This window comes from Canis aureus, chromosome 30 (assembly GCF_053574225.1).
Source record: "Canis aureus isolate CA01 chromosome 30, VMU_Caureus_v.1.0, whole genome shotgun sequence".
Lineage (NCBI taxonomy): Eukaryota > Metazoa > Chordata > Mammalia > Carnivora > Canidae > Canis > Canis aureus.
Genome location: NC_135640.1, coordinates 15,871,645 through 15,884,848, shown reverse-complemented (window position 1 = coordinate 15,884,848; position 13,204 = coordinate 15,871,645). Strand labels below are relative to the sequence as shown.

The 13,204-nt window shown below is 35.1% G+C and overlaps 1 protein-coding gene across 3 annotated transcripts in view; it reads left to right on the top strand.

Moving 5' to 3' along the window:
* The window catches only part of LIPI (lipase I), a 130,574-nt gene that overhangs the window by 105,130 nt on the left and 12,240 nt on the right, over positions 1-13,204 (top strand). For 2 of the 3 annotated variants that reach the window (XM_077878799.1, XM_077878800.1), the window contains exon 10: positions 7,130-7,241. The exons of the other annotated variant lie outside the window; for it this stretch is intronic. In XM_077878799.1, coding sequence (XP_077734925.1) covers positions 7,130-7,241 — 112 coding nt within the window. The remainder of the gene's footprint in view (positions 1-7,129; positions 7,242-13,204) is intronic. 3 annotated transcript variants of the gene reach the window in all.

The following is a 13,204-nucleotide window of genomic DNA, read 5'->3' as shown; positions in this document are numbered from 1 at the left end:
ACTTTGTCTCCTTCAGTCCAAGCTGACAGCATTTATGCTACTACAACATTGTCAAAAACCTTGTAGATGTCCATCTATGTCAGAGATTCATTCCATTAGACAAGAGGAACTTCCAAATATCTTTTGTAGATAATCTTATCTCTATTTTGGGCTTCTACTGAGATGGCAGAGGGAATCTAAGAACCACATACTTAATCTTTCCTAAGAGCCTTTAGTGTTACTGAATACTCTAACTTTTTTACCTTTCTAAGGCAAAAGATTGTCTAGTCACACTCCTAGATTTTTCTCTGGGGCATGATTTCCTGATAGTGAATCTCTTAGTTTTAGTATCTTTTGCAAACTTGATAGGATAAGGATTTTTTAAGTCATTAGATCTGGATTTTTTTTAACACTTTCATCTCAGTTTACATTTTTCCTCTCACATTTCACCATAAAAACCACTAAGAAACAAGGCCATATTTTGAAGCCCTATTAGCATGAAAATCCCCTCAGCTAAATGTCCCATTTCTTTATTTACAACTTTTGCTTTCCATATAATTTCAGGACATAATTCTGTTAAGCTTTCTGTGACTATATAGCAAGTATTCTTTTTCTACCAGTTTTCAATAACACGTCCCTTCCTTCTGAGGCCTCATCAGCAAGTTGTTAACCATCTACATTTCCACTAACAATATGTTCAAGGTAATTATTCACCAAAATACGTATTCATTTTCTGTCATGACCACAACAAATTACCACAAGGTTAGTGGCTTAAAAAAGCTAAAATCTATTATCTTTACAGTTCTGGTCAGAAGACTGACACAAGTGTCACTGAAAAAATTGAGGTGTCAGCAGGCCTGTATTTCTGGAGGCTCTAGGGGAGAATCTGTTTCCTCGACGCTGAACTTCTAGAGGCTGTCTACGTTCCTTGGCCTGCGGCCTCTTCTTTCTCAGTGGTGGGTTGTGTCTTCACTCACTCTCACTGCATCCTTTCAATCCTTTTGCATCACATCTCTTTCTGATTCTCTTCTTTTTCTTCTGCTTTGTAACTACAACCCTTTTAACTGCATTGCTCCCACGTGGATAAATCAGATAATCTTCCTATTTTAAGGGCAGGTGATTAGCAATTTTAATTCCATTTTGCTTTGCCATTGAAGCTTACATATTTACAGGTTCCAGAGATTAGGACATGGACATATTTGAGGAGGTCTACCATAATTACAATAAGCACATATGATTTTTCATAGTCACCTGTTATCAACATTTTATGTGAAGTGTGAGACTTTGATTTGCATTTGGGTTTCTTTACATTCCCCACTTTAAAATATCATTGTCTTGAGTAGCAGATTGCATGATAATTTTTGTCTCAATCATCAAATATATAAAATTCATGAGGAAAAGGATAATCTATTGTATGTATGTAGATGTCTTCCCTTGCTATTTTTCCCTCTTTGTTTTTGATGCTTTAAGATGATTTCAATTCCTTTCTGTTTGAAGAAATTCCTTCTTACAATATTTAAGGAATTGAGTCTGCTAATAAAACTGTGGAGGTTCCTCAAAGAGTTAAAAATAGAACTACCCTATGACCCAGCAATTGCACTGCTGAAGATTTACCCTAAAGATACAGATGAGGTGAAACGGCAGGACACCTGCACCCCAATGTTTATAGCAGCAATGTCCACAATTAGACAAACTGTGGAGGGAGCCTCGGTGTCCATCGAAAGATGAATGGATATAGAAGATGTGGCCTATATACACAATGGGATATTACTTAGCCATTAGAAACGACAAATACCCACCATTTGCTTCAATATGGATGGAACTGGAGGGTATTATGCTGAGTGAAGTAAGTCAATCAGAGAAGGATAAACATTATATGATCTCATTCATTTGGGGAATATAAAAAAATAGTAAAAGGGAATAAAGGGGAAAGGAGAGAAAATGAGTGGGAAATATCAGAGAGGGTGACAGAGCATGAGAGACTCCTAACTCTGGGAAATGAACAAGGGGTAGAGGAAAGGGAGGTGGGCGGGGGGATGGGGTGACTGGGTGACAGGCACTGAGGGGGGCACTTGATGGGATGAGCACTGGTTGTTATGATATATGTTGGCAAATTGAACTCCAATAAAAACATATACAAAAAAAAAAAAGAAAGAAATTATTTAAGTTTTTCTTTGTCTTAGAGTGCCTTTATTTCTTCTTTATTCTCAAAGGATAGTATTACTGGATATCAGGCTTAGAGTTGAGTCTTTCTTTTGGCCTTTGAAAAATGTGCCACACAGTGTGTGAAAAATCCTGGCCTCCATGGTTTCAGAATAAAAAAATCCATTGTGACTCAAATTTGTATTCTCCTATAGGTAATGCATCATTTGTTTTGGGCTGCTTTCATTTTTTTTTTTTTTTTTCTTTTTTGAAGTTTAATTATGATGACTTGGTGAGGATTTGTTTGGGTTTATCCTGTTTCAGGTTCACTCAGCTTCTTGAATGTGCATATTGGTTTTCTTTATCAAATTTAGAAAGTCCTTGGCCATCATTTCTTTGAATATTCTTTAACACCAATTTCTTTTCTTTCTTCCTAACATGATAACATACATATGACATCTTTTGCTATGGTCACATAAGTGTCTGAGGCCCTGTTCATATTTTCCCTCTCACTCTTTTTTTTCTCCATTGTTGAGTTTGAGTGGCCAGTTGATCTGTCTTCAAATTCACTGACTTCTATCCTCTATCATTCACTCTACCATCAGGTACATGCAGTGAGTTTTATATATATATTACTGTAGTTTTCATTTATGTAATTTCTACCCTGTTTTCTTTTACAGCTTCTATTTCTTTGCTCAGATCTTTCTATTCATTTTTTCAAGAGGCTCTAACTGGTTTTTTGAAATCCTTGTCAGATAATCCCAGCATCTGATTTATCTCAGTGTTGACATCAATTCATTGTCCTTTCTCACCTTAGTTGTGGTTTCCTTTGTTCTTGGTATAATGGGCAATTTTCTTTCTTTCTTTCTTTCTTTCTTTCTTTCTTTCTTTCTTTCTTTCTTTCTTCTTTCTTTCTTTCTTTCTCTTTCTTTCTTCTTTCTTTCTTTCTTTCTTTTTTTTTTTTTAAAGATTTTATTTATTTATTCATGAGAGACAGAGAGAGAGAGAGAGAGAGAGAGGGAAAGAGACACGGGCAGAGGGAGAAGTAGTCTCCATGCAGAGAGCCTGATGTGGGACCCGAACCTGGGTCTCCAGGATCACGCCCTGGGCTGAAGTTAGCACTAAACTGCTAAGCCACCCGGGCTGCCCTAATGGGCAATTTTCAATCATATCCTGTTCATTTTATGTGTTATGTTGGAAGTTGAGTCCTAATGTAAATCTTTTTTATTTTAAGCAGGTAGCCACATTGTTTAGATTTTAACTTTATGTATTCTGAGGCTCTGCTTTCTTAGATGTATAATGGTTCAGGACTTTTATATTTTCCTGGTAACTTGCTTCTTTTTGCTTTATGCAAAAATTTGCATTTTGCCTCCCAATTTTATCTGATTCTATCATATTTTATCACAACAGTTTGTATCTCATACAGCCTTTGAAACCTGTCTTCTTTTCTGTCTTAAATATTATATTCTGTAATATTTCGTTTCACTTGTTACTTAACAATCAGAATTTATTATGAATGTTACTATTATAACAAATGTTCACTATATTTACCAATTTTAGTTTTCTACCTTTTATCTTGTCCTCTTTCCCTTCTCCAACTTTTGCCTTCTGGGTTTAACTCCTAACTTACTGAAATATATCCTTAATGACTTGTTACTAGTGGTCTCTCTCAGTTTGTTTATTCCTTGAAAATGTCCTTATCTTTTCCTTACTCTGGAATGCAAATTTAATTCAAGATAGAATTCTAGACAGAGTATTTTCACTCAGCACTTTGAAGACATAAATTTTCTTTGCAGATAAATTTATTTTTTCATTTATTGTTGGTGTAATTATTGCCTGCAGATAATCTATAGTTTTCTTCTGGTTGGATCAATTAATTAATTAATCTACTTATTCATGATTTATTGTTATCATTTTCTAGTCTCAAGGGTCATTTTAAGCCTCTTAAAATTAAAGAAAAATATTTGTGCTATTTCAAAATGAAGACTCATGTATTCTTTTAATATAGAAAACTCTCAGTAGTCAGCTCTTCAAAATTCACTCTTTGGAGCACCTGGGTGGTTGAGCTGGTTAAGTGTCTACCTTTGGCTCAGGTCATTATTCCATATCCTGGGATTGAGCCCTGCCTCAGACTCCCTGCTTAGTGGGGAACCTGTTTCTTCCTCTCCCTCTGCAGCTCCCCTGGCTTGTGTTCCCCTCCACTGTCTCCCTCCTTGTTGAATAAATAAAATCTTTAAAAAAGTTAAAAAAAAAGCACAAAATTCTCTCTTCAGAGCAAGTTGGATTTTATTTTTTTCAGAATTTATGTAGCATAATCTTGGAGCATTTTTAATGTAATTTGGAGGGGTAAGGAGGATCTTTACCAAGTGATGAGTGCTAATTTAAATTCCATGTTATCAGGGTGTCTGGGTGCCTCAGTCGGTTAAGCATGGGACTGTTGATTTCCACTCAGGTCATGATCTCAAGCTTTGTGTCCAGCTCCATGCTCAGAGCAGAGCCTGTTCCTCTCGCTCTCAAATAAATAAATAAATAAATAAATAAATAAATAAATAAATAAATGAAATCTTAAAAAGAAATTTCCATGTTACCTGGAGTTTTATTTAGTCTTGGAACATTTTTTTCCCCCATCTAAGACTCATAGACAACCAGTAAGAAGAATTTCCCAGGTCTCCCTTTGAATGACAAAACAGAAAATTAAGGTCTCCAGCTCTGTGCAGACTTTCATTTCCACTCTGTCACTCAGCATCATGTCTCCTGTGTGTGGAAGTTAACACTTCCATAGAGCCTCACTCTCCCCACATTCACTTCTCAATTCCTGCAGGGATTCCAGAGCTTCAGTCCTTCTTAAGCTTTACCTTTACTTTCTCTTCATTTCTGTCTCCTGATATTTTCCCTACCTTTATCTGAGCTTGGTTGTGTATTTAATTTATGGATCGCACACTCATTATTTCCATGTACAATAAGAGGTGGGCTTATTCTGTAACATCTCAATATGTCATACTTCCAGAAGTCATCTGAGAGTCTGAAGGTCTGCTTTTGGGGGTGTAACAAAGTATTTTGTCTGAAGCTGAGCAGCCACTTTATTTATTTATTTATTTTAAAAGATTAAAAAAAATAAACGATTTTATTTATTTATTAATGAGAGACACAGAGAGAGAGAGAGAGAGAGAAGCAGAGACACAGGCAGAGGGAGAAGAAGCAGGCTCCATGCAAGGAGCCCGATGTGGGACTCCAACCCGAGAATCTGGGATCACACCCTGAGCCAAAGGCAGGCGCTCAACTGCTGAGCCACTCAGGTGTCCCTGAGAAGTCACTTTACTTTATTTTATTTTATTTTATTTTATTTTATTTTATTTTATTTTATTTTATTTTTTTGAGAAGTCACTTTAAAGTAAGAAGTTGTCCTTTACTCTCTTGTGTTAGAAATTGATGGTCTGGCGATATATACATTACCTTATTTGAGGCAGTGATAAGCATCAGGCATAAAACAATAAGTTACCCTTGCCTGTTTAGTAGCAATGTTTAACAGCTAGCATGCACGATTTTAGTATATATATTTCTTATAAGAAGATTTCATACATCCCGTGTTCTGTTTTTATACATTTTCTTCTAAGAGATGGTTCACAGTATAGGGACCAGTGCCTACCTCTTTTATATAAGATATGATGGAGATGGAGGATATATTCTAGTCCATAAGTTATAATATCACAACAGGATTAGGATAGAACTAAAACAATGGGTACACTTTACACTGGATTGCAGCAAAATGTAGTCTGCTTGGCTGTTGTTGGGACTGGGGATGGGCATCTAAGTAATAATAGCATCATACTTGAAGTATAGGAAGAAAATTGGATATTGATGTTAGATGGTAAATGGGATAGGCTTAGTGAGCACTTAAAAATATCTCTTTGCTGTGAATTTAAATCCTTTGGGTATTTTCCCTCCAGATGCATCAACATCTTCTCATAATAGAAATGAAAGTATCTTAAACTTGCTGTATCAGCTAATCTTCTAGCTCTTGCTTGCAGGTGGGTAGTAGGATCTTGAAGCAGTTATGGGCTGCGATTTTTTGGGTGGTGTTTCTGGCAGGGCTTTGTTCTCTGGCCCTCAGTAATTATTTGAACTACATGTTTCCTAATAGATACTTCTTGTGCTTAAAAAAAACAAAACAAAACTCATGGGGAGTCAGAACTTTCTGTCTAGCTCAGACAATATTAAGTGCAGGGTGAGTTCAGCATCTTTGCCTGTGGATAATTTACTGTATCAATTTCAAGCTGGGCCATTTTGATTAAGAATAATTATGAGCTTGGTATATATAGAAATACTTAATTTTCCAGTCATTCCTAAACAACCAGTGAAATTGGGAATTATATTTGTTAAGCAATTTTACCTAGACTATTCATCAGATAATTAAGGAACCTTATCATATTTACTTTAGTTATGTAACTGAAAAAGAAAAGCTGCTTCATTGACCTAAATTCTGATTTTTTTTTTTTTTTTTTTTAGTTTGCAAACAAGATAGTATTCCCTAATTATTTGGCCAACCCTTTACCCATACCTCTGACTGTCTGGCAGGCTTTTTCTTTCCCCATTTTATTTTATTTTATTTATTTAATTTTTTTAAAGATTTTGTTTATTTATGAGAGACACAGGGAGAGACAGAGAGGCAGAGACACAGGCAGAGGAAAAGCAAGCTCCATGCAGGGAGCCTGATGTGGGACTCGATTCTGGATCTCCAGGATCACACCCTGGGCTGAAGGCGGCGCTAAGGCGCTAAACCGCTGAGCCACCCAGGCTGCCCTCATTCCCCACTTTAAAGTCTAGTTAAATATTGACAAAAAGTTAAATATATTACCTATGTGCCAAATGAGTGCCCCTCAATATTATGTGCATATATAATATGTGCCTAGATTACATACATATATATACATACATGTATAATGCATAGGAATCAAAAATAAGGAAAATAATAATAATGTGAATTACATTCTATATTTTTGTTTTATAGCCTATTATTTTGTTCTCAGTATAACTCTTCTAGATAAAACCATGAAGGATGCCTATATTACATTTAAATTATTAAACCAGTTTGGAAATGTTGAAGAACCAAGTCTCTATGAGTAAGTATAATTTAGTATTTCTTTTCTTTCATAAATTAAATGTTTGTTTTCTTGAGCATCTACTTTGAAATATAATACAAATGGTGTAAATTTTCTATCCAGTGAGCCTTAAAATGTTAAATATTAAAAGAATCTCAGGTGTATACTTTAATTCATTCATTCTATGGAAGAAGATGCTGAATACGAAGTCGACTATCTTGTTTATGTCATATACACCTAGGGACTACAAACATTAGGGGAAACTTTTTTTCCCTTCTCACTTTCTCATTCCAGTGTTCTTCTCAAACTACCTTGCCTTCTAATTCTCTCTGATTTTCAGGCAACATTGTGTTCACAGTGATGTGAATAAATATCTGGTAACTTCTGTCAGTAGAGAGAGACCCAATTTCAGTATTTCAGAGAACCACTCCCAGCCACAAATACCACAGATAATAGAAGCAGACTTTTTTTTTTAAGTTTATTTATTCATGAGACACACACACACACAGAGAGAGAGAGAGAGAGAGAGGCAGAAACATAGGCAGAAGGAGAAACAGGCTTCCAATGGGGAGCCTGATGTGGGACTCCATCCCAGAATCCCAGGATCCGACCTGAGCCAAAGGCAGATGTTCAACCACTGAGCCACCCAGATGACCCTTTACTTAATCTTCTATTTAACTTTCCTTCATTCTCTGTTAAATAAAAGAATGATATGATGGTGTATGCTACAATTAAAATTGTAGTTTCCAACCTGCTATGCTAGACTTCTAGAAATCTATTAAATAATGTAACTTTTCAAAAGGCTCATGGGTACCATGTCTAGTGATGAAATAAAAGAGGTACTTTTTTTTTTTTTTATCGTGCCTAGACTTAGAACAATTTGGTTTAAGTTTAGACTAATTACTGATGACATCATTAGAATTTCAGAAGGCACAGTTGGTATATCTAGCATTCACTGTTGTCATAGTCTAGGTCGTTACAGTACCCGAATTGATCAGGCTTGCATATACCGCGACGTCCAAACTTACTCAACCATTAAAGCAAACTAAGGAAAAGTCTCTGCATGCTTATATATTTGCACATTAGCATTGCAAACAATGGAAGTGATGTATATAATTTTACAACATTGTTATAAATCTTTGTTTAAAATCTAAAAATGACATTAAAATATAAAAATTAGTCATAACTCATAATAACTGTGGTTTTGGTAGATAAATCTTTAAAACCTTGAAAGCCACAAAGAAAATAACAGTAAATGCAGTATATTATGATAAAATATTGAGAACCTATGTGCTGACGTAATATAAAGACTTCATCATGAAATACTAAGGCCATTTGTGACAATAATATTCTGAGTTCTAAGTGAGGGAAATTTTTAAAATTTTGAGATAAACGTATTTTTAATATTAGATCCTTACAAATTTAATTTTCTTAAAATGATTAAAGGCATTGCCAATAATTTAGTAGCTGGATGGAGCTGGTGATGAGTGAGCATCAATTATTTTCATTTTTTCCCCTTTTCTCAACTCCTCAGTCACTCAAAGAAGAGTATTAAATAAAACAAATTAGGATTTCAAATTCTTCATTTACACAAAGGCTCATCTTTTATTAAGAGAAACTTGTTTTTTCCACTTGATTTTGAGCACTAATTGACAATATTATAAGAATAAATAGTTATTTTATAGTAGTTTATTGCTTTAAATCACTTTAAATAGTGTATGGGAATGCCTGGGTGGCTCAGCGGTTAAGTGTCTGCCTTCGGCTCAGGATGTGATCCTAGAATCCCAAGATAAGTCCCGCATCGGGCTCCCGGAGTGGAGCCTGCTTCTCCCTCTGCCTGTGTCTCTGCCTCTCTCTCTCTCTCTCTCTGTGTGTCTCTAATGAATAAATGGGTAAAATCTTAAAAAAAAATAGTGTATGTATGTGCATATATACAACACACATACCTGTATGATCCATTTATTTTTATAAGACGTGCTTTCTTAGCTTTTGAGTTCATTTATTCAACAGTATTACTTAGCACCAATGAGACTTATTCAGGCATTTCACCAAACAATGGGTATTCAAGATAAAATAGCATTATTATTGTTCTCAAGGAAGTTGCAGAATACTGGAGGAGTCTAATGCATATTTACAGCTCTGAGGAATAAGTCCTGTAGAGTCGGATACTTATATACTCGAGTGTACAGAAAGGGAAGCAAGGAAGCATTTGAATTGGAGATATTGCAGACAATGAGTGGGGAGAGAGTGCTTTAAAAAGCATGAAGACAGGAAAGTACGAGTTCAGTAACAGCATAAAGACTACAGTCTTAGAGAAGTTGTTTCCAACTTGTTCAGAAGGCAATGAAATTGTAATTCTTGATTTCCTTTATCAACATCATTGTCTATGCAGAACAACACGAAATATTGATGCATCAAGTATTTACATACTTGAGTTAGAGCATTTTTCTAACATTTAGAGCATTTTAGGATATATTCATGGTAAATCTGTCTATATAAGCCTGGCCAAAGAGTTTATTGTCTGTTAACAATTCTTTGCTAATAGTTATGATCATACTTTGGGATTTGAACTGTTTCAGATACAAGGGACACAGAGACTTTTAAATCAACTTTTGTTTCTCTTTTCAAAATTAAAATGGAATATTTGCTCACTGTAGAAAATGTCTCATATATATGAGAATCATATATAATTATATCATCCAAGGATGTTCACATTTACTATTTGGTCTACAACTATGTCTCCTCCTTTTCCTCTGCCTCTTTGTTTCCTTCCTCTTTCTTCTTGTACATACTCCTTTTTACCTAGCAAAATTAGGATCTAACTGCAAATGTGTCTTTTTTTTTATACTGAATACTACAGTATGATAATTTTTTCCCACTAATATTATTCACACATTATAATATGATGCCAAATATATCAATACATCAATATAGGATTTTAAACAGAAGGTACCAATTTTGGACATTCTGGATAAAATGATTCTCCCAGAGGATGAGTAATGGAGAGGTGAGAGTGGTACAAGTCCAGAGAGGTGGCTGCTGTAGTAATTTATGTGAAAGATGATGAAGGCCTGAACTAAATCTGTGGAAGTGGTTTTTTTCTTAGGATTTAGAATACATGTGTTTTTATGATTAATTAAATGTCTGAAAGTGAAGGAAGGAAACCAGTTTCAAGATAACTGTTTAAGTTATGGTGCTCTTTACTGAGCTAGAAGGTCATGGAGAGGAGCCAATTTAATCAATCAATCTAATATCTTGAAAGCTCTATAGGCCAATAACTGTACTAGAAATTAGGAATACAATTCTGGGCAAATTAGATTTCTGTCTTTACATAGTTTCTATCTACTGCAGCAGATAGACTTTATAAATACATAATATAAATAAAATGACAATGTTCATCATTCTTCTATTCAAACAATTTTTAATGTGTGCCTACATTGAGCTCATCAGGACTGTGCTAAGTGCTGAGGATACTGTGATGAGAAAAATAGACATAGTCCTACCCTCATTAAAGTTACAGTTTAATGAAGGGTATAACAGTAATCAAAAATAAATACAAATATATAAATAAAATATGAAAAATGTCTTGAGGCAAATTATAGTATGTATGGAAACATAAAATAAGGGGCAGTGAGGTCACTAAATGTGTCTCTAAGGACATTTCATACTAGTTGAGACCGAATGATGAGCAGGAATTCATCTGCTTTGCTATATTCCTGGCAGAAGTTTCAACAAATGCATAGATCCTGAAGCCAAGGGAACATAGCCCATTTCAGGAAATAAGGAACTTTATAATGTCTTAAAATGGAGGCAAGGAGAGCAAGAGAGTTATGAGAGAAGTAGAAAGCCCCTAAATTTTATAAGAATTAGAACTTGTAGGGCATTTCTAGGATTATATTTTACTTACTGAGCAAATGAAAACCACTGAAATATTTTAGTTGGGACAGTCTGGTTGGAGCCAGAATTGGATCTTTATTTTGGAAAAACAATTAGATCACAGCGGGTTCATGAGGGAAAAGACAGGATGTTGTTGCAAGAATATAGACAAGGAAGGAACAATGGTCTCTTGAGTGCTTGAAGTGGAGATGAAACTGAGGATGGATTCAAAGCAGATTCAGGATATTTTGTAGGTATAGTCAATAGAAATTTATGAGAGTTTGGAAGTAGGGGTTGAAAGAAGGGATGATATATCAAGGGTGGATCCTTATTTCTGGCTTGGGTAATAGGTGGTGGTGCCATTTAAAATGATAAAGAAATTTATAAGCTGTGAGGGTTTTTTTTAATATTTATATTTATTTTTTGTTGTTTTATGAGAGTTGGTTGTTGGGGAAGATATCATTTCGATTTGAACCTACTGAGCTTTAGACAGCCTTGGGATATCCAAGTGGATGTGGTCAATAATAGTAGGTAGTATGTCTGGATCTCAGCAGATAGAGTTTAGCTAGAGGCAGAGATTTGATGATCATGAGCAAATGACTGGTATTTGAAACCTTTGAAGTGGGTATAAAATTGTAGGGAAAGATAGCATGTTCCCATCTGGATATACTGACTTTGTAGTATCTCTGAGAACTCTACATAAGGTCTTGGAGGGAAATTAGAGGTATGATCAGTGATGTTATATTACATGAAAGAGGAAGTAGTAATAGTGCCTGGAGGAGCAGAGATGGGCTTTGAGGAGTGTGATGACAACCTTTTTTTGGGCTTGTTTTGAAGAATCAAAAGGAGGAAAAAGCAGGGATAAATGTAATATGGCACAAGTGCTGGAAGCACCACTGGTTGCTATTCATCTGTGCTACATGTGATTGTTGCCTTCGCTCAAGCAAATCATTGTTACCTTGAAATTAATGCAACAATTTTCTTTTAAGATTTATTTATTTATTTTAGAGAGATTGAAAGAGAGAGCAAGGGGAGAGGCAGAGGGAGAGGGAGAGAGAGAATCTCAGGCAGACTCTGTGCTGAGTCAGAGCCCCACACAAGGCTTATTACTACCAATCTGAGAACACAACCTAAGCCAAAATCAAGAGTCAGATGCTTAACCAACTGAACCACTCAGGCATCCCAGTATAACAGATTTTTTTTTTTTTAATTTTCTTTGTCTCCTCTTCCTTTTTTCTCTCCTCTACAGCTTCTTCCCACTCTCCCCCTCTCCCTCCCTTTCTTTCCTCCTCTTATTACTTATCCTGCCTCTCCTTCACCTTTTCTGTCTTCCCTTGTAGTTTCCCTTATAGTTAAGTAGGTCCATATTGACCTAACTGACTCCAGGCTCCACATTTCTGGCACACAGGGATGAGGATTATGAGTAGAGTGATGAAGAGCATTGATGTGACTATGTTTGCATTTCAGCTTTGCATTCACTAGCTTAGGAATGATACTTGTATGCTCTGATATGCAGTTTTCTCATTTGTAAATGACAATACTAATAGTACCTAAAAAAAGGAGTTAAGATACTTGAAGAAGGTCAAGTATGTCAAACTTTATTACACTTCTGGGTGCACCAAAATGCTCAGAAAATTGTACTTATTATATTCTACCTTTATTTTTTCCTTTTGAATCTGGGGCTTTTATAATTAATCCTTTAATTCAGAAATATTTGGTAAAATGGCACAGAACAACAAGGAATTATTATTTGAGTATCCAGTCTATTCAGGAAACTGTGATAGTTGTTCAGGTATCTAAAAAGAGAAGCAAAAAAGAAAAAAAAAAGAAGCATAAGGGGACTTCTTTAATCTTAAACAAATGTACAAGGTAGATACCAAGTAAGAAAAACAAGATGTCCCCCTTTTTTCTCAAAAAGTAGTATCCCCACATAATTTTGCATGGGGATGCGTATATTATTATTTTATTTTGTTTTAACTTAATTTAAATTATTTCTTAAATTTTATTTTATTTAGATTCAATTAATTAACAATTAGGAGGTAAAGATCAGTGATTCATCAGTTACATGTAACATCCTGTGCTCATTACATCATGTGCCCTCCTTTTTT